The following is a 26,670-nucleotide window of genomic DNA, read 5'->3' on the forward strand; positions in this document are numbered from 1 at the left end:
TTTTTTGTCTGTCACTCTGTAGCTAGACCAAGCAAGAGATGGAAGTTTCATCCACCAGTAAATTATGAGTCTTTGGTCTGAGGACCTAACAATAGTTGGAAGACTGCTTATCAAGCTTTCCCTTCCTGGGGAATGTGTACTTCAGCTTCAGTTTAATTGATGTTGCCGAGAGAAGGTGGCCCATCTGTCCGCTATGCATATTGGTTCCCAATGCCTTTAGCTCCAAGAGAAAGCTAAAGTTGGACAAGGCATAGGGGTGTGTGATTATAATCTTGGTTGACACAGATGGATGGTTTTCTGATTGAAAGAGGCAGAGAGAAAATTATAGTTGTTAACAATATCTTTTCATGGAATATTTGACATCTATACTTCTTACAAGGGAAAGGCCAGGGAAAAAGGGTTGTGAAGGGCTTAGCCTGAACAGGCCTAGGAAGGTGTTTAGGGAAGCTGAAAGAAGTTCTGGGGTAAAGACCTAAGTTAAAAGGCAACCTAAGCAATATCAGAAGTAGCTCTGAGGGAACAATGATGTGGATGGATGAGCTTGGAGCAGATGGCTATTTCACTAGTTAGGGTCTTAGAGAGAGGGTGACTTACCTTGTATCTTTTAGCAGTTTCCCCTGGAAGGGATGAGTAGACAACTCTCTTACCAAAGGTGATGGATTGATTACAGTCCTAAGGAGAAGTCTGTGAGGAGCATCTGTAGTAAGAGGAGAGAAACTACTGTGGATTGATGCAATAAGAGCTGAGGGACTCTTTTTAAACATGGGGAAAAGGCTAAAGTACTACTTCAGCACAGGGAAGAGTTATGGGGAGTAGCATTCCCTGAAGCTGGGACAGTGGCCCAGCTGTTGAAAATAAATTAACAGATTCATAGACTGGAAGGTCAGAAGGGACCATTGTGATCATCTAGTCTTGCCTCTTGTATAACATAGACCATAGAACTTCCCCAAAATAATTCCTAGAGCATTTCTTTCAGAAAAACTTCCAATCTTGATTTAAAAATTGTCAGTGATGGAGAATCTACACTGACTTTTGGCAAGTTGTTCCAATGGTTAATTTCTCTTACAGTTAAAAATGTATGCCTTGGTTCATCTGAATTTGTGTAGCTTCACATTCAAGAACCCCTGCATTTAGAGGTCAAGGGAAAAACCTCTGTCATAAAAGGGAGAACACCGTGGGCATGAAGATGACCACTGTGGCTGTGAAAAAGGGTGAACTTGTTTGGTATGTTTAGCTGAGATCCTTTGATTTCCCCTGAAAGGGGGAGATTTATGATTTAGCTGGAGAGTCAAGTTGCCTCAACAGACCAGACCACCCTACTAATAGGGGGAGAATGTGTACTTGAAGGGAAACAGAGATGCAGAGTATGGGAAACTGAGGCATGGATAACCAGCTTATCCCATTCTGGGATCTGAGTTATCGGGGAGAAACAAAACCCATCCCTTGTTAGCAGAGGGTAGGGCCAGTAGCAACATATCTTGAACACAGACTTCAGTTGTTGATGCACCCCATTATATCACCAATAACAACCATAAGGAATATAGGGACTGGGAAGAAAGAGAAAGGTATATATGTCCTTGCTAGACATATGGAAGTGAAGAGGGCAATAGGGATAAGTATCCCAAGATAACTGAGGACTGAGAGGATCAGGATACCACTGACAGTGTAGTTGTGCAAGAATAGTTCAATGTCAGCTACCTGCACTGCTTGATCCCCATATGTCCTTTGCAGAGTATCTGAAGTGACCATTCAACTCTGTCCTCTGCCTGGTTCTTTGATCTATTTACAGGAAGGAAATTTTTGCAAGTCTCTCCTTTCCCAGCCTCCTTTCTTCTAGACCACGCATATACTATGAAAAAGCATTATGCTGTAAAATGTACTAACTAATGTATTTTAACTAAAACAATGTTAAACATGAATTGGCACTATGTATAGATAGTGACAGTTGTGTTTAAAATAGTTAAAACCCTAGGGTAAACTATTTGAACATTTTAAACAAACTATACCTGTCTACTGTTGGTGCTAAGTCATGTTTAACATTGTGTTTATTAGTTAAACATTTTCTCTAACATGTCTTTTTCCAGTTTAAATAAGCATCAATGTGAGGGATTTGGCATTCCTTCTTTAGTTTGTGAGACAGAAGTGTGGGGAAAGACACTTGCAGTGCTGCTTCCTAGACAATGACAGCTCAAAGGGTCGCTGTGAGGGGAATTGAGGCTGATGATCTGCAAGTACAGCCAGTCTCTGGGACCCATGAATCCCATCCTCAAAGGATCCTTTAGATTTAGGAGCCCTAGCTATTTAAGGAAAATCTCAGCTTTCATTTTGGTTTCTGAATTAAATTTCCAGAATCTTTCCTGGCCAAGATCCTCTAAAACTTAAAGATCTACAATGATAGTAAAGATGGAACGAACAAGCAGCTGGACTCCAATTCTGCAACAGGAGATTGGAAATGCACACAATCATTATATTTGGGGTGTATCACAAAGCATCATTGTGCTAATCCTGTGCATAGTGGTATAACCATGACGGTAGATAGTCCATTACATTTGGAGGGAAGAGAAGAGGCACAACATTGTTTTGCAGGCCTGCCCAACAATGCTAAAGTTGGCTCTATTTGCAAGGCTACTATATGTTGCTCTGGGCTTCCTTTGCTGCATATGGCTGACCCTGAGCAACTTCTTCCTCCCCAGTGGACTAGCTCCTGTGGCTCCTTTACAGGACAAGATATTTATTTAGCACTTTTCTCAGGGTAAGAATGTTTGCTAAAGAAATCAGAATTTGTATTGGGCTGGTAGAGGGCTCATTGTGAATGTACGTCAATGAAACCACTGTAAATACATTTGATAACTGTAAATGATGTAAAATTGCATTCCACCTACTGTGCTGTAAAGCAGCAGTTCCCAACCTTTTCAAGTGTGGGAACCCCTTTTCAGCCTCCAAACATTTTGCGGACCACCACATGCTGCTACAAGTTTTTTACACTGTGTTTTTTATGGAAATCTAATGTAATAACAAAGATATAATATACACTCAGTAATCATTTCCTTGGTGAGGATGTTATTTTTCTTTTCCTCGGATTCCCCTGTAGTAGCCTTGCGGACCACCAGGGGTCCGTGAACCACAGGTTGGGAACCGCTGCTGTAGAGGATAGTGATTTGTTAAGTAGGATACCTGCCACTCTTGTCACTCTTTGGGAAGTACAAATGTACTAACTAACAAGATAACTGTAGTTGAAGAGATATTTGGGAATTAAATATCAGACCTTTAGAATATTGTAAATAAAACATAAAACATTTCAATACTTAAAGAATTACTGGAACTGCTGATACCACCTTTTGTTTGGTCAAGATATACAAATGACCAATCTGTCTTTAAAATGAAATATTTTGGTCCTCTGAAGGTCCTGTCTGTCCCCACTACTAATTGCTAGCCCCACCACCTTTTTAGAGTTTGTTTTAGTCTAATTTTCACCTTGTCTATTCACACTTAGTCTGTATTGTCTTCAGTGGGTGAGGGTGCTCAGAAGCACCTTGCATATAGCAGCAGCATCCTGCTCAGTTCTTCCTCAAAGAGGAGCAGAATTGGGGCCATGAGGAAAAGCATGTATCACCTCTGTAAAAAACAGGGCAGATAGGAGAGGGCTAGGAAGAATCCATTAAAGCAGAAGGTAGAGAGATGGCCATAGTAGAGGAACTGTCTCCTGTCTTTAAAAAGTTTAGGATCAGTAAAATATCTAATATTGAAAATTCAGCTAGTACACATAAAAGTAAGAGATGAGTTATATTATGATCGATTATGAATATTATTACATTATGATGAGTTATAATTTGAATGTTACAGTGAATAGAAAAATCCTAAATTAGTACCATCCTATCTGTAACTTCAGCAATCTCATGATTTCTCAGTTATTGATTTTGTTATTACTAAAAGCTACTCTTGTATGCTATGAGAGTTCCTTAAGAAGGTAAGTAACAAAACTACTGCAAATGTGTATGCATACGTTTATGTGTAGAGTAAGGTTTGATAAAATACAAGTTGTTTTCTCAATCAAGAATGCAAGAGGACATGTCTGCTTAGGTCTTTCTATTTGTACTCTTAAAAATGCTGTCAGTACATCATTAATGTTGAAAATGTAATTGCACAAAAGTCAGAAAATTCATAATGAAGGTTTCCACAGCAACGTCAACTCAGTTGCTCAGTTCAGCAACCTTTATTGTTTCATTACATAATTACAGAACACATTTGGTAAAACAAAATGTTATATTACAAAAAGTACTATGGAACCATAAAATTGCATATAATGCAACTTACTGGCATATTTTCTGAAAGAGCTGTGCAAAAAGAGCAGTTCTCTTCAGTTATATTATGGAAGGTATGCATTGAAAAAAATAGGTAAATTATCAGGAATTGAGGTAATAAATCCAATATAAAACCTTACTGAAATCCTAGGAAACATCTAGAATGATACATCCTTCAGCTTCTAAGGTTTGGTGAAGAATCTATATCTGATCTACTGATGTCAGAGGTTAAGTAGAAGTCATTGAAGTCTAACATTTACTACAAATGATAATTGCTTTTCCAATGACCAACATAAACACTCTTTACTTCTAGTTAGAAACTTGTTAAACTGTTCATAATCACCACATTATAGGATTACATAACTTGACCGCTGAAGAGAGACCACCTGTCACGAGTGACTACTTGCAGAGGTCACAGAACACCACTGCTCTCTGATGTGTGAATCTTTTGACGAGAGACCACCTCATACAAGAAACCACTTTTGCTAACTCCCATCAGTAGTCGTTCTTGGGAGGTTTTACTGTACTTGGAAAACTTTTCACTAGCACCTAGCCTAAAAGCCTTAGAAGTTCCATTCTGAAAGGTCTCTTATTGAGAAAGGAGTGCAAAACCAATATTATTTCAATCCAGAAAGCCACTGAATAGGGTGGAATATCAATGTTAAAGTTCACAGCAGGAGAACAATAACTCTAATTGTTGTTTTTTCCCTTACGTAACCTGGTCTATGCATTTGTACCAGGACTGAAATACTGTATATGAATCTGACCTTCTTTAACTCCTATGATGCTCAAAGAGTATGCCTTCCTGGACCATGATATGATTGTTTACTGTGAAGTTTTTCAAATGAAATATATATATATAAAAAAGTAAGATTCTGAATAACCTTATTCTTTTAAGTAAGGACTTTGTCCTTGTGTATGTGACCAAAATGCCTTTCACCATTATGTAGCCTCCTGTATCCTATTCATTTACCAGATACTTGCAATCTGAGGGAGCTTTTATTAGGCATAGAGTTGGGGAAGCACTGTGAAATGTTTTAAGAAGAAATCAGCTCTATAAATGCGAGTTAATATAGGCCATACAGTGCATCTGCCTATTTAAGTGTCATAAACTGAAGGTTAGAGCAAGAGTTGATTTAGTACTTCACTGTTAGTGGAAGTACACAAAAATAATTGTTGACAACTTCTCCCTGTTTGTACTACTGGAAGAGGTCACGTTAGCTACACAGCATGCTTGCAGGACAACTGCAACACGTATCAAATGCCATCAACATAATAGTGACACACAATCTGCTTCGGATTAAACAATAGCTTTGTTTACAGACTTGTTAAAGTTTAAGCATTCAAATGACATCACTTTGACAACTCTAGTATCTGTGCTCCCCCCCGGCTGGCAGAATCCTAGTTCAAAAGAGGTTCAAGGAAAAATAACTCACAGCTGTAATTGTTTTGATGTGGCAAAGTGAATTCGGCACCTGGCTGTCCACAAAGGCGTCGGTTGCTGGTGGTAACATGTTGGCACCTTCCATCCAGCCGGTTAATCGGTGTTGGCAGCTGTGGCGATTTGTTTTAACGGGAGACGTGTGATACTCGCTGGGTGTCTTTTCTTCAGACAGCCTCAGCTCCTGGAGACACTTCTCCTCATTTTCCCCTCAGAATCTGCTGTGGCGCGAGACCACTAACGCCTCGCGCGTGCTCCACTTCCCGCCCTTTTCGTTCCCCTCCGCTAGTCGCGTGCGACCCCGGGACTAGGGAGCGCTGGTGGGCAGAAGAGGTGTCTGCGCATGCGCGCAATGTGGAACGGGAGGGGGCGAGCGGCGGGGCGGCAGCAACAGCAACGCCAGTGCTTCGGCGGCGGCGGCGGCGACGACGACGACGGCAGCAGCGAGGAGGCTGGAGCTTCTGAGAGTGACCTGACGGAGGGAAGCAGGGACTCCTGCGGCCGAGACCCGCTGCTACCATTTCTATCCCCAGGGGCCATGCGCAGCTTCGTGCCGGGCGCTACCGAGCGCTGAGGGATCCGGCACCTGCCGCGGCGGCTCCTCCGGGAGAGGACCTCGCCGCCCCCGCACCTGCGCCTAGCCCGAGTGAGAGCGAGGAGAAGACGACGCTGCCGTGCCCGGGAGGCTGTGCGGAGCAGCGGCCCCGCTGTCAGCTGGGGAAACCGCCTCCGCTCCATGAGCAGGGCTCGTCCGTTGCGCTCCGTGAAGGGGGGACCGCGGCCGGCGCCGGCAGCAGCAGCATGTGGAGCCCGACCGAGGAGGAGAAATACGGCGTGGGTAGGTGCCGAGCCCCTTCTTTCCTTCCCCTGCTCCCCTAGCTACCGGCCGGCCGGCGGCTCCCTTCTCTTCCCCCTCCCCCGCAGTGGCTGGGGAGCTGGCCCTTCTGCCCTGTGTGGGGGTCTGGATCCCGCGCTGACCCCTCGGGGTCCGGGGGTGGGGCTGCCCCTCCTGCGAAGATGCCCAGCTCCAGTGCCGCGGGCGGGCGTTGTTACTGAGCCCAAACTTGCTGTAACGGAGGGGGGTCGTGGCGGGCGGGCGGGCGGGCGGGCGCGCGCGCGGTTTAGGGGTGGGGGGTGGTTTGCTCCCTTGTGGGGGTGGCGGGAAGCGGGGGTGGGGTTGTTGCTTCTGGATGGCAGCGGTTGTCTCTCCGCCTTTTGAAAACAGTAACGTGTGCAACAATGTTCGCATCCCTCTGTTCCCAACTGCACCACAGGCCAGAGCACCCCCCCTCGTCTTCCAGGTACAGTAGGGAGAGAAGGGGGCCATGCTATGAGGGGGGCTGCCCCCATCAACCATGTGCGTTGAAGGGCTATCCGCTTATAATAAAATAAGCATCGTGAGGTCTGTGTGCGGGGTGAAACATCTGCTTGGGACCTTAGTCGTTTCGGGTTTTCGAATCTGTAGTCTAGTGTTTATCTGAATTGGAAATCCAATTGAACTATTTATGTTTTTATTTTTGAGGAGATGAGGGAGTGGAAGGAGAGGAGAAGGTTTCCACGGTCTACTTATACGTTATCTCTGTGGAAATAATTAGAAAACAAATGTCTCAACCTTAATCTATTTATCTGCAATTCCTTTTTCTCTCTTTTAATCTGTGGTCTATGGTGATCTTGTTTATATGGCTGGATTTAGAGAAAGGGAATTATTATGATGGAAAGTCATTAGGGGGCGCCAGCCTTGCACTTGTTCTGTGTGGCTGTATCCTTCCAGGAAAAGAGAGACAAGATGTAACATATAGATAAATGTTAAAACCTAGTACTGTACCATGCCATCACTATGATATTGAAAGCTGATGAACATTTTTGGATTCTGGCAGCACTTAACACTTGTAGTCTAGAGCTGCAAGGTTGGGGCTTTTTAAGCTAAAACTGATTTGCACACTTCTGTAAACATGTAGCAATCTGATATTCTTATTAAAAGTAAATCAGATCAATCTATATGATGCTGTAGTTTTTAGAAGTTATGCTCAGAAATCTATTGGGTTATCATTATTTACATTAAACTTACATTTTGCACACATTTTAGCATGTGAATTAGTGTTGGTGCTTGATTTGGGGCCAGAAAGGGTAAAAACAAACAAACAGTTATGGTGAAATTAAGTAGCAGTTTTTTAGGAAGAGGATATATACCATTTCCTCAATTTTGTAAAATTTCAAATCTTGTGTAATATCCCTGAAAATGTAGATAAATGTTATACTTTCTGCTAACATTGATTATTTTCCTGTGCGTTTGATATTGCTTATTGTACATTATTAATAGTAGATGTGGCTTTGGTCAAACTCCATAGTGCACTTCTAGTAACGAACATTTTTCATAGTCAACATTCATTACATATTTGCAAACACATGTTGTTTGTTGTAAACGTGCTATATTTTAAACACTTCTTATCAACACTTGCTATTTTATGGTGAAAATTGGTATCTTTATGATGTGGGAAAACCTTACGTTCTAAAGTGACAGTTGACTTCTGCTCAGTTATCAAGTTAAAATGTTAATGATTTAGAGCAAATTTGAGGGATATAGAGGACCAGTAACATGACAAAGTATTCTCAGTTAATTTGTCACATAATGCAGCTGTGTAGTAGTTTTATTATTGCTAGGTTTATACACATGGAAAATACAAATGTTATTTGCTTAGAACAAGCTTCATAGAACTTACTAATGTATAGACACCCAAGGTATACAGTTGTACAAGAAATGCCATTAAATCTGGTGTATGTCACTACCAGAGTTACATGTATTAAATGCAAAAACCTATGATGATACAAGTAATAAGACTGAAAATGTACTACTATTACTACTAATTAATAAAAAAACCCAGGGGAAAGTTCAGTTTAGACACCTGCAGCAGTATTGTTATTACAATGTGTATATTCTGCAAAATACACCTTTTAACCTATAAAAAAGCCTACATTGTAATTGGTAATATTATATACAGTTTGTGTGTTGTGAATTTTCTGATATGGTTAGATTCATATTTGCAACTGTAATGTTGTATTAAAGTAAGCTTTTGTATTTAAATTTTCCTTGTCAAAAAATTGTATACCTGTGTATAGCATCATGTTTGTTTTTTGGGTAACTGTTTAATTTTGCTTTAATTTGACTGTAGATACAGGAAAATCCCATCTGCAGAACTATGAAGTTCCACAATGTGGTAATAATGTAACTAAAAACTTTTTTACTCTGGTCGGAAAGTGAATTTTTAATCACTGTCTTAAATTCCACTTATAAACTGATTCTTCCTCACTATGGATTAACAGCACATGAAATTTGATGGTTTTAATATTCTGCCTCTTTTGAGTGTTGTATGTGGTCATGATGATCTTTGTAAAGTGTGTGTGTGTGTGTGTGTGTGTGTGTGTGCTGTTGTCTTAACTCAAAAGCTATTATATTGATTTTGCTTAACCTGAGGTGGAGAGGGATCACCGTTTGGGCCCAAAACAAGCCTGGAAAGGTCAACCTAAAGTGAGAAATGAGTGAGTGAAAACAGGGGGATATAGTGAGAGTTTCTCTAGTCTTGGACATTTTCCTGTAACACTTGTTTCCTTATCTGGGCTATAAAGACAGGGGATCTGAACCTCAAGTGATAAGCAGTTGAATGAATTGATTGTATACAATATTACTGTATTATAAAAATTTATCAAGTGAGGTTTTTTATGAAAGCCTGTGACACACTGGTGATCAATAACGTAAAATGTGTATATTAACACTATAAAGAATTATGGATGCTTGTTAATATTAGGCTTTTCAGTCTGTGCCCAAACAAAGGGGAAAAACAAGCCTCTCCCAGACAGGAAGGAACATCATAGCTGTTTACTGGTCTCCTATGTAAATTAAGCATGATGGAATCAAAACAATGGAAACCCTATTTACATATAGGGGGATAGGAAGCCTACAGGAAGGGAAAAACTGCATAAGGTCATCTTACCTCTTAAAACAAGTTAATTGAATTTTGGAAGAGAGTGCCTGTCTTTGCTTATATCTTTGGCATCCATCACTTGACATTCACAAAGACCAGAGCTCTTGCAAGTTGAAAAAGATGGGTTCTTTAGTCAAGGAGGGGTTGAAGCCATTGGGAACTCACTATAAGAGAGAATCCTATTTACGGATAGATCTTTCACTTTGGAAGACAAGGGAAGCCAGCATATTGCACTTCTGCAGAAGGTCCTGACTGAGAGAAAGTCAGCCATGGCTGAAAAAAAGAATGATTGACTGACTGAGAAATCATCATGAACAAAGCCTGGTACCTTGCTAGATTAAATTTCAGACTTTTAGATTCATTTTCACTTTCACTTGCTTGTAACCATTTCTAACTTTATTTCGTTTACTTGACATCACTTGTGTCCTGTTAATAAAATTTGTTTTATGTTTAGTATAGACCTACTCAATGCTGTGTTTGAAGGGAAGAGTATATTTACCCCAGTTAAGTTAATAAGCTGTAATGTGCTTTTGTTTCTTTAAAGGAGCAACTAACAGTATTATTTCTCTGAGTGGTCCAAATGAGGGCTGGACCCTTCAGGGCACATTGTATTGGAGAAATTTGGGACCGGAAGTTTGTTGGGTAACCTTTTTGGTTGTAGTGAAGGATGGTGGAAGCCAGTGTGGGATTGCAGACAGGCTGCTGGAGTACCAAGTTTACCAAGTAAAATTTACTGAAGTCTAAGTATATTACATCAACATTATTTGCTTTATGAACCAAACATATTATCTCATTTAAAACACGTGAATTTGACAGAATCTAGTTTTCATAAATCCATAATGATTGGCATTATTTGTATTGCCTTCCTTAAGTTCTCTATTAATTGAGTCCCATATCAGCTGCTCTGTTGTTTTGTCCAGGATCAATGTCAGATTGACAAGCCTATAATTACCTGGGTCATTCCTTTTACCCTTTTTAAAAATTGGCACAATGTTACCTGACCAACTGGGATCTGATATTAGTGCATCCAGGAATTGACATAAGACTTGTGCAATGATGACGGAAAGGCTTTAATTTCTACACTTATAAAATGAGCCCCCAAACCAAAAGTCCAGTATATATTAGCTGCAAAAGCAATTTTACTCACCAATGCAAGCAAGAGGCGGTGGTTTTAATTCTTGACAGCTTCTCTGAGAGCTTGGATCCGTAGTCTCAGAAGAAAGATGGGTGAGATGTCAGTTCTGTGTCTGGAATGATTTCTCAGTCTTGAAGTGCACTTGTTAGTGGGATTACTTCCCTCTTCTACTCTTTAGTTCACTGTTTTCAAAGCATTTTTGGTAATTACATGAGAGAACAAAGGAAATCCAAACAAAACCAGGAAAGACCTACATGTTTCTAAGAAGGTGTTAGCTACCTGAATTCTGTTTAATCAACAATCCAGCACTTGTTTGTCACAAAGTTCCACCCTTTCCTAACGAAAGGGGGTTGGGGTTTGCTGAGATGAAAACTGAGTAATATCTGAGGTGGTACCCATCAGAAGATAGGATCAAAAGGTATCCTTGAAAAATACAGAGCTACAGAGGTATAGATGAATTAATTGCAGAAGATAATTGCATTAGAGAGGCTGGTCAATCAAGAGGGGCCATTAATCATAGGAAAGGCAGTTACCCTGATGAAATACCAGACATAGTTAAAGAAGAAAACAGCATGTTGTGATGCAATCACTTCTTTTCAGAAAGGGATTCCAACACCACTATACATTTACAATATACTTCTTATTAGTACTATTTGGTAATTTAATTTTATAAGTAGGCCCAGCCTAGCTTGATTTATATAGTCTACACACAATATTAACTTTCTTCCAGTCTTCTGGAACTTCCCCACTGTTCAAAGACTTATTGAAAACTCAGTCTTAAAAGTCCAGAGTGCTCACCAGTCAGCTGTTTTAAAACTTGTGGATGCAAGTGATCCAGACCTGCTGATTTGAAGATATCTAACTTTTGTAGCTATTGTTTAACATCCTCCCAAGATACTAGGCAAAAAGAAAGACTTGTCATCATGATATAATTACATCATGTTTTTTCTGAAATATAGAACAGAAATATTTACTGAACACTTCTGCCAGCCAAATGAGGTAACCCCCTGTCCCTAAGCAAAACTTTTGATGATGCGCCTGAGGACAGCGCACCAGTCATGGTTCTAGATTCACCCCCCTTTTTGTTTTCATCCTGTCTATCTGGCTTCTACCATGAGTGGTCCCAGATCACGTCAGTTTGATGGGTCCTACGCACGATAGAACTGGGATATTTGTTCCAATTTACACCCCCCATCCTCCACCATCGCCGTCCCTCTTCAGGGAATCTTGTCATCAGCAACCGCTTCAACAATAGTGCAAGCACTGCTAGGAGTGGGAGCAGTGGAGGAAGTACCTCAGAAATTAAAGGGAAAGGGCTTCTACTCCTGCTATTTCCTAATTCTGAAGGCCAAGGGAGGTCTTGGTCCCATCCTTGACCTGCGGAATTTCAACAGGTTCACGAAGAAAATAAAGTTCCGCATGGTATCTCTAGCCCTCATCACTCCCTCCCTGGATCCTGGAGATTGGTAAGCTACCGTCAGCCTAAAGGACATTTACTTCCTTGTGGCAATTTACCCAAACCACAGGAAGTCCTCTGTTTTGTCGTCAGTCAGGCCCACTATCAGTTCATGGTGCTCCACTTCAGATTGTCAGTGGCCCTCCAGGTATTCAACAAATGTATGTCAGTGTTTGCAGCCTTTCTAAGAAAGAAAGGGTTACAAGTATATCCCTACCTGGAATACTGGTTGGTCAAGGGACGCACCAGAGTGCAGGTGAAGGTAGTCCGTATCAGACTGACATCTGCCTTCAACAGATTGGGCCTTATCCTTAACGAACAGAAGTCATCGCTTACGCCTGCCCAGAGGATAGAGTTCAAGTGGGCGGTGCTGGACTCCAGACGGGCCAGAGCATCCCTCCTGGAGGCTTGTTTTCTGGCCCTGGGGGGCTTAATAGAGGACTTAAAATGCTGTCCTCACACCACGACTTGGAATTTGTTTAAATCTGCTGGGCCATATGGTGGCTTGCACCTATGTAGTGCAGCATGTGAGACTGCGGCTCAGGCCCCTGCAAGCGTGGCTGATGTCCGTTTACCAGCCAGCTCGGGATGACATAGACAAGTTTGATTTCACTTCTCCTTTCCATTCTTCTGACCCTAGGTTGGTGGTGCAATCCTCAGGTGGTCTGCTTAGGAATCCCCTTCTCATCACCCAGTCTGTCATTGTGTTTGGTCACGGATATGTCTGCAGTGGGTTAGGGAGCTCCTCTGGGAGACCTCAAGACCCAAGGCCTATGGTCTCAAGCAAAGCTATCGTTGCACATCAATATGAGGGAGTTAAGGGCAGTGCTTCTGGCTTGTCAGGCCTTCCAAGTACACCTGGAGGGCAAAGTAGTATCGGTCCTAAAGGACAATACAACAGCGATGTTCTATATAAACGGACAGGGTGGCGCAAGCTCCTCTCCCCTGTGCCAGGAAGCTCTCAGATTATGGAAATTCTGCATCGCTCATTTGATACACCTGAAGGCATTATACCTCCTTGGGATCCAGAACACGCTGGCTGACAGCCTCAGCAGGTCCTTCCTTACCCACAAGTGGTCAATTCGCTCAGATGTGTTGAGCAGCATCTTCCATCTGTGGAGTGTTCCCTGAGTGGATTTATTCGTCACAAAGCTCAACAGGAAATGCGTGCAGTTCTGCTCCTTCCGGAATCACAGCCCCGGGTCCATCGTGGGTGCCATTCTCTTTCCATGGACAGGTCAGCTGTTTTTATGCCTTTCCTCTGACCCCTCTCATCCACAGGGTCCTGATAAAGATCAAGCAAGAGAGGGCCGCAGTGATCCTTATAGCCCCTGGTTGGCCCTGCCACCACTGGCTCACCATGCTCCTCGATCTCTCCATGGACAGACCGATCACTATGCCTCTGCTCCTGGACTTGATTACACAGGAGCATGGCACCTTGCGGCATCTCAACCTCAAGTCGTTACACCTCACAGCGTGGAAGCTCCATGGGATTCAGCCATGCTGAGGAGGTCCTTCTCGGCAGTAGGAAACCCTCCACTAGGGCTGCATATTTAGCAAAGTGGAAACGCATTTTGGTCTGGGTGGCTCAGAAGGGTACACAGCCCACAAGGGTTTCAGTGCCGTCGATCTTGGACTATTTGCTGCGCCAGAAGCAACAAGGCCTGTCATGGTCATCAGTTAAGGTTCATTTGGCTGCCATTTCTGCATTCCATCCAGGGGAATCTGGTCACTCGGTCTTTGCTAACCCCTTGGTTGCGTGTTTCCTGAAGGGATTGGATAGGCTTTACCCTCCAACACGTTCACCGGAGGCCAAAGGGACCTCAACCTCATTCTCTCAAGACTGATGGGGTCTCCGTTTGAGCCGCTAGCATCCTGCTCACTGCTTCACCTATCCTGGAAGGTGGCTTTTCTTGTAGCCATAACATCAGTTAGGAGGGTATTCGAGCTCAAAGTGCTTATGTTGGAACCTCCTTATACAACCTTTTTCAAGGATAAGGTCCAGCTTTGCCCTCATCCAGCTTTTCTGCCGAAGGTGGTCTCTCATTTCCATGTGAACCAGGACATCTTCCTCCTGGTCTTCCTGAAGCCACACGCTAATAGTTGGGAGCGTAGGCTGCATTCATTGGAAGTCAGGAAGGCCTTAGTCTTCTATATTGAGAGAACCAAACCATTCAGGAAAACAACCCAGCTATTCATAGTGGTAACAGACAGAATGAATGGGCTAACGGTGTCTTCCCAGTGCATTTTGTCTTGAATCACTTCTTGTATCAGGACGTGTTATGATTTGGCAAATGTGCCTGCACCAGCAATAATGGCCCATTCCACAAGAGCTCAAGCATCCTTCACAGCTTTCTTAGCGCAGGTGCTGATTGAGGACATTTATAAAGTGGCAACGTGGTCCTCGGTTCACATCTTTGCAACCTACTATGTTATTACACAGCAGGCCAGAAATGACGCTACTTTAGGTAGAGCAGTGCTGCAATCAGCAAGTCTTTTGAGCTCTGATGCCTCCACCGATGGTCTGGCTTGGGAGTCACCTACGTGGAATTGACATGAGCAAGCACTTGAAGAAAAAGTGGGTACTAACCTTCTGTAACTGTTGTTCATTGAGATGTGTTGCTCGTGTCCATTCCAAGACCCACCCGCTTACCCCTCCGTTGAAGCCAGTCAGCAAGAAGGAACTGAAGAAGTGGAGGGTCAGCAGAGCCCTGTATAGGGCACTATGGAGGCGTGACTCCAGGGGGTTCCACAGCCGACCCTACAGGTACCACTAGGGGAAAACTTTCCAGCGGACTGTGCACGTTGAGCGTGCACCCACCTAGAATGGACATGAATAATACATCTCGAAGAACAACAGAAAGTTAGTAACTTTTTTCACTTGTCTTGGATTCTTGTTATAATTGGATTTTTTGCCATTTTTTATTTAGCTTATGGAGTTGATTTAGGGTTAGATTATGAGTTAATGATTTGCCTTGAACAAGAAGCAGTATGTTTTTGTGCTGCCTCTGTAGCAGTCTAGAAGGGAGATACGTGATTCGGCAAAATAATAATCTCCTTTCCAGTCTACCCACTGCTCCAACAAGGGAATAAACTGTGCCACGTCTATATGGGGTGTGGTGTATGTCTGCTGGCACCCTTTCTGTCCACCTGTATGATGGAGGTAAGCGTTGGCTCATAGTGGATGTATGGAGTGCATGGGTGGTGCTGTGGATAGCTGGCACAAAGTAGTAAGTGGGCTTTGTAAAGAAGCATGGATGCATGACTGCAAGTCAGGTCACAAGTCTAGTCCTTAGTAAATGCTATTTTAAGTATTTTTTAACATAATGTAATTTCCTTCCCGAAGTCCACACCCTTTTTTCTTTGTGGTTTGGTTGTATGTGTGTATCTTTTTTGATAAAATATTTTGCTGCTTATATAATAGCATTCTTGGGTTGTGGTTTAATTGATTTTTCTAGTGACATAGGTTGGTGGTGGAGAGAGCTATATTTTTCCTTGTCAGAAAATCTTTATAATAGAATGAATTCTTCTGTGTCCATTCCTCAAATACTTTAACTTCCCATTCCTGTAGGGAAGTTGGGATTATTAAATAGACTGGATAGTTGTGAAAAAAAATTCTTAAATTTTCTTGTGTAAATGGCTCTCTCTACTTGTAGACATCCTCAAAGTAGTGTGTAAGTAAATTTTATCTGAGCAGTCTACTTTCTGTATGTAGTGTAGTTGTAGCTGTGTTGGTCGTCGGATATTAGGGAGACATGAAGAAGAGCTCTGAGTGGCTTGAAAGCTTGTCTCTCTCAGCAACAGAAGTTGGGTTAGCAAAAGATATCACCTCATCCAGCTTGTGTCTCAGTTTATTTTCTGTTTTACTAAAGATAATCCAAAGGATGGTGGGAAGCACTCCTCACAGGTACTTGTTCATTAGGCCAAAAATGTTAATCGCCAAGATGAAGTTTACCAACACAGTATTGTACTGTTTTGCTCTAGGTGCCTGTTGCCCATCTAGTAAGATTTCATATGGGCTGACCAGAAATATAAATTTGGAAAATGGAAGTTTCCTTGGTTTACTTGTGTTTTACCACGAGCTTATTTATGGTGGGTTTTTTTTGTTTTTGTTTTTGTTTTTAAGTGAGCAAGGGTTTTATTTCATAAAGAATATAGCCTTAAATCTGTATGAGAACATTTTATATTTGATATGAAATCTAGAGAAGAATGTTCACTTTTATTTGGAACCTCTTTTCATAAAGGTTACACTGATTCTTCTCAACTATCTTCTACTGAGCGTGGAGGGAGAGTGCTAGAATGGCATTCTTCACCCCAGAGGTGTGGAGAGAGAGAACTGTTAAATCTCCCACACCTATAGAGGTAAAGAGGAGATAACTGGAATCTTTCTCCAAGTAGCCAGCTGGAGGCTTATATTTTGTCTTCACATTTAAGGTTGAATTTTGAAGTTTAAGTAATTGCAAAAAAATTGGAGGTGTGTGTTAGTGGCTTCCCCCTAAACATTCAAAAATCAAAAGACAGACAAAATGTAATTTATAAGTTTTAAATACAAATAACTTAATAGTCAGTCATGAGTTTTTTGGGAGGTGTGGCCGGATGTGATTCATGATCTTTCAATGCTTGGGTAGGCAATACTGCTTTTATTGCCTTCCCTCATTTTTCCCTTCCATTTCCCACCATAGACTTCTTCAACCACAAAACAAAGGCAGTTTTTGGCTGATGAACTTAATATGATCCACAAGTTAAATGGATTAAGGACTGATGACAGATCTCAAAAAGTAGCTGTCAGTGGGAAATAATCATCAGGGATGTTACTAGTGGGGTTCCAGAGATATTTTATTGGCACAATACTATTCAATGTTTGTACCAATGAGCTGGAAGTAAATATAAAGTCATTGCTGATAGAACTTGAAGATGACCGAGATTGGTAGTGTGATAGATGAAGACAGGAGTCATACAGAGCAATTGGGATCACATTTTAAGCTGGGTCTGTTCAAACAAAATTCTTTTTAATACAGCCAAATGCAAGGTTATACATAAAAGAACAAAGAATGCAGGTCATGCCTACAGAATGGGGGATTATATCCTAGACAGCTGTAATTGAAGTAGTCTCATTCAGAATCCAAAAATAACATCAATTGTCAGAAACTTAAAGTAATTGTGAATGCCATGAAATTTCTTATCCCTTTCTCAACCTCTTTATTCTGCCTGATACTTCAATTGTGTTGTCAGATTGTATCTTACCAGCAGAGGAGGCGCACATGCAGTTTACTGTTGAGAATGGAAGATCTTAAAATTCTTCTCTGGGCAGAAGTCATAATTTTAGTGCCATTTGCTCAGGAAAAGCTCAACATTCAGATCAGCTAGTTGAGTTGTCACATGATGCCTCCAGAAGAGGATTTAAATAGCAAGATGTTTCAAAAAAATTCTAGGAGTAGACAACTCTCTAAATTGATTTATTTGCATCCAATAGTGATGGAAGTTTGAATGTCTGTAGCCCCAGATTTTGGAAAAGACAAGCATGGAGGACAGAATACCTTCTGATTTACCTTTTCAGACCATCTGATATATCCTTTCTTTCCTTTCTTGCTTTTAACTGGAATGGCCAAGAAGACTGAGGAGGATAAGGCCAGTGTACTTCTAATAGCTCCCTACTAATGACTCAGACTGGCTTTCATTTCAGAAGGAAATGCTTGATCTCTTTTTCCCTGAGAGAAGTTCCAGAGGGGTAGCCGTGTTAGTCTGTATACAGCAAAAATAACGAGAGTTCTGTGGCACTTTAAAGACTAACAAATTTAATTTTTGTAGGCATAAGCTTTCGTGAGACTCAGCTCACTTTGTCAGATGCGGAGGTAGAATGATACAGTAAATAGGAAACATAGATATACAAGTGCATAGAGAACAATGGGGGAGGTGGATGAAAGCCGGGTAGTTGAGGTCTAATGACAGTGATTGAATAGGAGGTGAGAATGGGTGAGCAAAGCAATTACCTCTTGTAATGAGAGAGCCATTTCAAATCTCTGTTTAAACCCAGTTTAAATGTGTCAAGTTTGCAGATCATTTCTAACTCAGCAGTTTCTCTTTGAAGTCTGTTTTTGGATTTTTTTTGGAGAAGTACGGTGACTTTCAGGTCAGTGACAGTGTGCCCTGGGAGATTGAAGTGTTCTCCGACTGGTTTATGGATGTTATTTTTTATGTCTGATTTGTGTCCATTTATACTTTTGCGTAGTGATAGTCCAGTTTGGCCAATGTACATGGCAGAGGGGCATTTCTGGCACATGATGGCATATATAACATTAGTGGATGTACAGGTGAATGAATGAGCCCATTATGGTGTGATTGATGTGGTTAAGACCAGTGATGTTGTCAGTTCTGCCCACACACATCGACTCTAGTGACAACAGGGTTTGTTGCAGGGATAGGTTCCTGGGTTGGACTTTTTGTAGGGTGTATGGTTGCTGGTGAGTATTTGCTTCAGGTTGTGGGGCTGTCTGTAAGCCAGGATGGGTCTGTTGCCCACTGCCTGAGTGAGAGACGGATCATCTGCTAGGATAGGTTGTAGATCTTTAATGATGTGTTGGAGAGATTTTAGTTGGGGACTGTACGTGATGACCCATGGGGTTCTGTTGTTTTCTTCGTTGGGTCTGTCATCAAAGATTTTCTGATGATGGGTCCTCTATGCAGTCAAGATCAGGCATATTTCAGTTGGCTGACTGGAACTTGAGATAATAAATCGTCTAGCTTTGGCAGTTTGGAGCAAATGGTAGAGGCCCTCATCTGGTGCAAGAAGGACTGTACATCAGAGCCACTGTCGTATTTGAAAAATCTTCAGATCCTGGGTGCTTTGAACAGGGTCTTAATTTGAAGTTAACTTCAGTCAGGACCTGGATTCATTTATTTTTGATGGATTCAGTGATGGTACTTGGTCTCTGCACATTTGAGATCCATGTATCAGCTTTGAGAGTCATTTGAGTATTTGTTTTGAAAATAGTCTTGTTTCACATTCTCATGTTGCCAGTTTTATTAAAACAGTAGCTGTGCTTTGTCTCCTGTCAAGACTCCCACTGCCAGCTGGAAGCTAAATCTAGTCCTGGAATAATTAATGAAGCAGACTTTTGAACTGGTGGCTCCAGCATCTGTTTTTTATTTCTGTTAAAGTGGCCTATCTTGTGGCAGTTACTCTGTCAGAAGGGTCAGTGATTTGAGTGCCCTTTCAGTTAATACTCTTCAGTTTTTTCTCTGACAAAGTAGTACTTCAAACTACATAAGCATTCCTCCTTAAGGTAGTCTCTCCATGTCATTACCTGAATGACTGTAGAGTCATAGGAGTATCCTTCAGGAAATCTGATGCCAAGGTTTGAAGACTAAAAGCAATTAAAGGAAGGCTGGTAAAATTCCATTTTTATTTTGTTTGGTTTGGACTGCTTCCTAATTCCCAATGGCCCTTTCCCTTGCAAATTAATTAACTGTATGTGAATAGACAGTCTTGTTCTTTTTTGTTAATTCCTCATACCAGAAAATCTATTAGTCTGAAATTTCTCTCTCCCTTCTAAATAGGTGTGTAATTATTTCTCTCTTTCTTGTAAATATGTGTATAATTAATTAGTATTCTGAACACTGGAAGATTGTACTGGAGCTGTGATACAATAAACAGGCATAGATGGGAAAGTTGTTTTGATGCAAAAATCTTCACCACAAAACTGCTTCTGTGGGTATAGATGGGCATGGTCAACCTCTTGGTCCTCACCAGAAGAATAAATGGCTTGCCATGAGAAGACAAGCTTGCAGATAATATAATGATTTAATTTTGTCCTATACTGGCCACCATTTTTACTGAAAACCTAAATAAGCTAAATGAAACATCTTTGATGCTAAGACTTCTTTTCCTTGAAACTGAACAAAATAATAAGAGGCCTGATAAGTATGAACAAGTTTTTTGTAATGCAGACCATAATCAGGAAGTGTTCTATTACCCTGACTTACAACACAGCTCTTCTATATAGGCTTTATTTTTGCATTCCCTGTTAACATTCTATCTAGCCTCTGTTTCTCTGTCTGTAGGTTCTTGTGTATTTGCATGTACATCTTGTTGTATTTTCTAGAAAACTGCAGATTTTTTAAAAAGTGCACTTTTATTAGTCACTTTTGAGTGGATTATCTTTTCAGGTTTGCATTTCTCTGTTATTTTTTTTAAAATTTGGCCGTCTTTATTCAGTGCTTCCTCTTGTTGCCTTTACTCTCCTTTTGTGCCCTTCTCTCTGGCCATAGTCTTTTTTTTTTCCATTAAGCCTCTGTTCTCTGTCTTCTGGGACTCCTCCTACCCTTTTTTCCCTTCTTTCTGGTTTTGTTTGTTTTTCATACTCGCCCTGAGAAAGGAAAAAGGAAAGTGCATTTTCTGTTGTGCTTCTGCACTTATGAGTTTTAGTGGTTTTGGTATGATTTAAATGTGTAGCCCGGGAGTATTTTTACTATCAAGAAGTCAGCAATGTTTATAAAAACTTCTTAAGAGTTGGCTGTGCTGATATATTTTTAAAATATGAAGTTAAGTAAATTTAAAATCTAGTCTAAGGGACATTCTCCAAAACAATTCAGAAGTGAAGAATAAAAAGCAAGATTAATTTTCTGTTCAATCACTTATACAATAATGTATCTTGAAACACAGTCCTTTGCAGTATAGATTTATTTTCATCAATTCATAATACTGCAAGACAACTTGGAAATGATTGTTTGAAAAAATATTCTAGATAGTTTTTGATAACCATGTCAATATGCTTATTAGGTAAACTGTAATTTACTTGAGTAACTGGACACTACATAAAAATGCATCACTATGAAAATTTCCAGGTATTGTGTATCTTCAATAAAAGAAATATGGTGTGGTTGACTGCTTCAACTGTTGACTGTACAGTTGACTGCAATATATGTTCATTACTTCAATGGTCAATACATAAAACAAAAAAGTCATCCTTTAATAAGGAGGGAAGGAAAGAGTATTATTTCTGCATCAAAAAACTATACAGATAGTTTTTTGGAACCATAAATATAAATGTTCATACTGCAGTAATGATTTAGTTACCTTCCAGATGGAGTTGTGAATGGGTGTGCTGGTGTCTTTTTTTTTAAACAGAAAATAATAAGCAAGCTCTTTGAAGGAACTCTCTTATACATCAGACAGTATATAGCAATTTGTTTTGAATTCTTTTAGAGGTACACTGAAAACAGAGGGTAATATATTAGCCTACTGTGCTGCCTAATCTCTATTCAAATTAATATTTTTTTCAAGTTTTGGTCAATCGAAATCTTAATTTGGACATGTTGGTTTTCTTGAGAGAGGGGAAATTCTTTCTGGTATAGATTTTACTTTATTTTTAATTTTCATATATTTATTTTCAAGTACACATTTGTATTTGATGTTAGATAGATATAAAGTTGTACAGTCAGCCTAAGGAAGAGGGATTTGAGCTCTCTAGAAAAAAAGTAGGAAATAACTGATAGGAGGAAAGCAGAAATTAAGTTGTGATGGGGAATAGCCAGGGTCAGCAGAAGTGAAGTTGTGATGGAGAGGAGGGGTCAGGCCCTTTTTTTGCCCCACTGCTGGAGGTGGTTGTGCCCTGACACTTCTCTGCTCAAGGAAAACCCACTCACACCAGACTACCAACAAGACTTAAGGCTAGCCTAGCTGCACTGCTGTAGCACATCTGATGAAGATGTGCTATGCCGATGAGAGAGAGAGAGAGAGAGAGAGCTCTCCTGTTGGCATAATAAAACCACTTTTGTGAGAGGTGGTAGCTTTGTTGGTAGGAGAAGCTCTCCTGATGACATAGTGCTGTCCATACTGGTGCTTAGGTCAGTGTAATTTATGTCATGCAGGTGGCGGCTTATTCACACCCGAGTGACATAATTTATACCAACTTAAGTGCTGGTGTGTACAAGCCCTCAGTCCTCCAGAGGCATAGAAGTGCCTGAAATAGATACTAACTAGTCAGGAGCAGGGTGGATTTTTTTCAGATTTTTTAAATTTAATTTTTTTTAAAATCATCAATAAAATACTAAATTTCTCTCTCGCTTAAAAATAAGTTACAATTAAATCTCATCATAGTTTCTGAATTAATGGCTCTAGTCTGCCTAACTACCAGCTCTTACTTCTTGAAAGTTCTGGGGTTTCAGTTTCAGTTTCTGTTTCTCAGCAGACTAAAGTCGCATGTGCAAAGAAAGACACAGGCTGAAAAAAAAATGTAAATGATTTAACTGAATAATAGAGTGAGAAAAACTGAGAAGTGACTATTCAAAATCAGGCTGGATAGGATTGTTGTTGTTCTGTGCTTATGTGGTGGTAGAGGCTGGCCAGTCAAGGTGGAGGAGTTAGTTAAGACACTGTCTTGAACAGTATGCAAGAAATACTGAGGGGAAATTTGCCAGTTTAAGCCTTGATGCGTAGAACAACGTACACAATGATCCAGTAATATGTGCCTGTGTGACAACAGAAGATGGGGTTGCATATCTTTCAGAAACAATAGATACATCGGGAAATGCCCACACAACGGAATATTTAAAAGAAGTGGCAGTGAAAGCTGTAATAAACTGAACAAAAATTCAACTGGTCACGTACGCAGTTTTGTCACAGACAGTGCTGCAAACGTGGCAAAGATGGGAAGATACTTTAGAAGAAGAAACGGAAGGACGCTCCTTAATAACATGGCTGCCGTGCCCATTTAATGCATCTTTTAGCCAAAGACTTAAGTACGTCTTCTCCAGGAATAAAATAAAATGTTGTTGAAGTCACAAAATACCTCCATAACAACCATTTTGCTTCAGTTTCACTGAAGAGAGCAGGAGGATCCAAACTAATTCTCCCTCAAGATGTTCGATGGAATTCTGTGGCTGATTTTTTGAACAATTTATTAAGAACTGGCCTATTCTCATAAAACTTTGTGAAGAAAACCATGATAAAATAGACGGAAGTATCTCATCCAAAGTATCTAACATTGGATTAAAGAGGAATGTAGAGGATATGCTCAGTATACCGAAGCCTATATCCATAGCCTTAAACTTTAGAGAAATTGTTGCTGCATTGCGGATGCTGTCGAAATTTAGAAGGCACTTCAAGAAACATTGAAGAAAGAAATATCTTGTCAGAAAGTTAAACTGCAGACAATAAAGAAGCGAATGGATCAAGCACTAACTCCACCTCATTTTCTTGTGAACATTCTTGACCCCAGATATAAAGGTAGATGCCTAACTTCTGAAGAAGGTGATACTGGCATGGCATGGACATCTCAAAATCACTCCTCAGTTATGCCAGTCATAATAAATTTCAGGGCTGGAGCAGAACCATTTAAACAGTACATGTTTACTGATGTTTTGAACAAAGTCACTCCCCTGAATTTGTGGAAATCTTTAGCCAGGCACCTTGAAACAGAGTTCCTTCAGCTGCTAAGTCAACTTTTCACAGCAGTAGCTTCCTCTGCAGGCAGAGAGAGAATATTTTCATTGTTTGGTATTATTCACTCAAAGCTAAGACATCGACTCGGAGTTGAAAAAGCAGAAAAACATGTATTTCTGTTTGTCTATGATGACTTGTCTGTTATAGTTAATAGAATTTGAAAATTAAAAAAAAAAAAAAAGTTTAAGGACAGCTGGCAACTCAGGAGACAGCTACAATTGCAAATGTGAAACATTTATGTAACATTTAACATTTAGTTTAATAAAATATAAGTGCTCTTGTGTTTGTGTGATTTATTTCTTACTATTCCTAATGTACTGCTGCTGCATCTGCAGCTTGACACAGGTAATGAGTATTATGTACTATTTACTAAAATAATAAAAATCGTTATCTAAAAAGTTAAAGTATACCCTCCTAGATGTAAAATTGCTTTGTAAAATGCTGTATTGAGTTGTAAATTAACATGTTTTAGTGATCAGATTTGCACCACTGTTTAGGAAATATGTGAAGAAGTATCGGTAGGAAGCTTGATTTAAATCAATGATTTTCTCTTGGTGATTTAAATTACCTTGATTTTAAATCAATCCACTGGAGCCCACAGTCTAGTTAAAAAGGCTTGTCTGCTTCTCACGAGTACTTCTGGGTGAGACTGGGGCAGAGGAGGAGTTCCTCAGTACCAGGTCAGGGCCTTGCCTTCAAACATTGCAGCTAAGCGCTTGCCTTTGAAGTTGTGCTTATTTATTTAAAGGTGCTCGCAACCAAAATCTGAGTTACTTATATTTAACTGTTTAGAGATTGGGACTGATTTTACAGCATGGTCAGCCCTGCTCCAAGCTCTGACTTTAACTTTCGGATCTAAGGCCCAGAGTGTCTGCATGCAACACTTTACTCCATAGGTGGCGTTATGGAGTATCTCACCTGTAACAGTGGGGTATACAAGCCCCACCCGGGCTAGAAAGGGTTAATGAACTGCTTTGAGCACAGTCAGCTCTGCATGCTACACCTGTAGTTGGTAGGCCTGAAGCAAGAGGCCAGCTTGGTCAGTTGTGGACTGGCTGGGAAGGGGAGCAGACCAATTGCTCATGTGGGGAGAGAAGCCAGTTTGGAACCAGAAACTGAGTAAGATTGTGGCCTGTCATAGCCTCCCTATAGGGAAGGTAGGCCTGGCACAGGACAGTTTGGATTTACCATGGACTGGCTGATGATTATTAAGCTGGGCCATGACAGGAGGTTGGAGTGCTGGGCACTGAGATCTTTTCTCTACAGCACTAGTTTTAGCCACTAGTGGTGTGGATAAACCAGTGTGCTTCATAAATCTGAGGTCTAGAGACCTTGGAATTGCCCTCAGTCTGAATAGCTTTGGCATGAATGAGACTCTGTCTTGGTGGATGATAGAAATCCTAGAATGCAACACCTCTCAAAATCCTTTAATCATGGAATATTCTCAAGAGCGTATGTGGCAGGGTTCTTTTAGCTCAGTGTCATCAGCCTATATTATTGTCCTTTAGCATTTTGGTGGGAGGCCAATGGAGGAAGAACTGTATTTTCTGTTTTCTATTTCAGTATATGGAAGGATCTTTCAGTTTAATAATAATGCTAATTATAGACCATAGTCCATTTTTAAATAGAAGTCGGTGCTTTTGTGTTTCTAAAGGCTCTTCTAGGTGCTGTCTGTGGTAATTGTAATGGAGTTGATAGCAGAGCTGTCTTGATTAGAGCTCAGAATAGGCTCAGAAATTTCCTTCTTTGATGTCATGTTTCTTCTCAATTTTATTTGTTAAATAAGAATCTATTAATGATGGTCCCACATAACCATACAAAGCAGCTATTTTCCTGTTATAAATGTCCTCAGGTTTTTTTTGTTAACAGAGAGGATGAGATGAGTCATAGTTAAAATGGTCAAACCATGTAATTCAGAAGCATTTCAGAAAAGTGACCTACCCCTCAAGTACATCTTTCTAGCTATGTATTAATTAGTAGTAAATCTAACAATGCTGAACAAACCATCAATGCTTAGGCAATTATTAACACCGTGGATGACGTATTAAAAAGCAGCAAGTATTAGACTGAGGCTTTATTGCTCCAGTGGGTATCAGGTGGGTGGTCTTTGAAGAGATGCTTCTTTCAGAAAACAGATGTCTGATTGAAGCAGTTACTTAGAAATAAATGGGTTAAGATGTGTGTTTTGTAGGTTGTGGTAAATCTGGATCACTTTTTGTCTCAGACTGGTCATTGTGAGATCTAGTTCTGTACACATTTTCTGAGCAGATGATAGGCTAAAGGGCATTATCTGGAGTCAGTAGTGGCCATCTCTCACTGGAAAGCATAAAAATATTTGACAAGCGGTCGTTAGAACATAAGGGCTTGTTCACACTTACCTGGAAAATCGGCGGCAGTTGACGGGAGTTACGCAAACTACTCTGTGTAGTTTGCGTAACTCAACTCCCGTCGACTGCTTCTGTGCGCTGTTCACATTGCCTTGAGCCGACGGGAAAACCGTTCCCGTTGGCTCAGCGCTACGCTAGTTGAGGAGGTGGACTTATTAAGTCGACTCCCTCATTGATTGAGCAGGTCTCACTGACTGCTCAATTGATCATGAAAGATTGATCGCCGCTGCCAGTGTAAACATAGCCTAAGAAATCTTGGGTGACTGTTACTCGGATCAGAGGGGGGACAGTGTTTTAATCATAAAATAAATCTTGCATACTGAGAGGTTGAGGATAGACTGGTCCAGAATAAGCTGAGAACTTCTGGATGTTTTGATTACTACAAGGAACTTGGAGTAGAAAATTGTCTTTTTTTTGATGGGTCTGGAACAATTGCCCTGAGTGAGAGAAGTTTTGTGATACTGTCTAGTATATTTTGTTTATTAGGTCATAAGGAAAAAAAGATGACAAAGCTGGTGGAGAGAGGG

The 26,670-nt window shown here is 40.8% G+C and overlaps 1 protein-coding gene and 1 long non-coding RNA gene across 2 annotated transcripts in view; one reads left to right on the forward strand and one right to left on the reverse strand.

Moving 5' to 3' along the window:
* Positions 1–238: 238 nt before the first annotated feature.
* On the reverse strand, positions 239–5,870 carry LOC137166398 (uncharacterized). Its single transcript, XR_010923686.1, has 3 exons — positions 5,738–5,870; positions 595–697; positions 239–297 (listed from the first exon to the last, which is right to left on the reverse strand). It is a non-coding gene; the product is annotated as an uncharacterized lncRNA (long non-coding RNA).
* A 307-nt stretch (positions 5,871–6,177) lies between these two features.
* DOCK3 (dedicator of cytokinesis 3) overlaps positions 6,178–26,670 on the forward strand; it is a 460,968-nt gene continuing 440,475 nt past the window's right edge. The window contains 1 exon segment of the mRNA XM_067568165.1: positions 6,178–6,580. Within this exon segment, the coding sequence (XP_067424266.1) occupies positions 6,544–6,580 (37 nt within the window). The 5' untranslated portion in view covers positions 6,178–6,543.

The sequence above is a fragment of the Emydura macquarii genome, unplaced genomic scaffold (assembly GCF_026122565.2).
Source record: "Emydura macquarii macquarii isolate MOO-44397 ecotype Brisbane River unplaced genomic scaffold, CSIRO-AGI_Emac_v2 contig_2846, whole genome shotgun sequence".
NCBI classification, from domain to species: domain Eukaryota; kingdom Metazoa; phylum Chordata; order Testudines; family Chelidae; genus Emydura; species Emydura macquarii.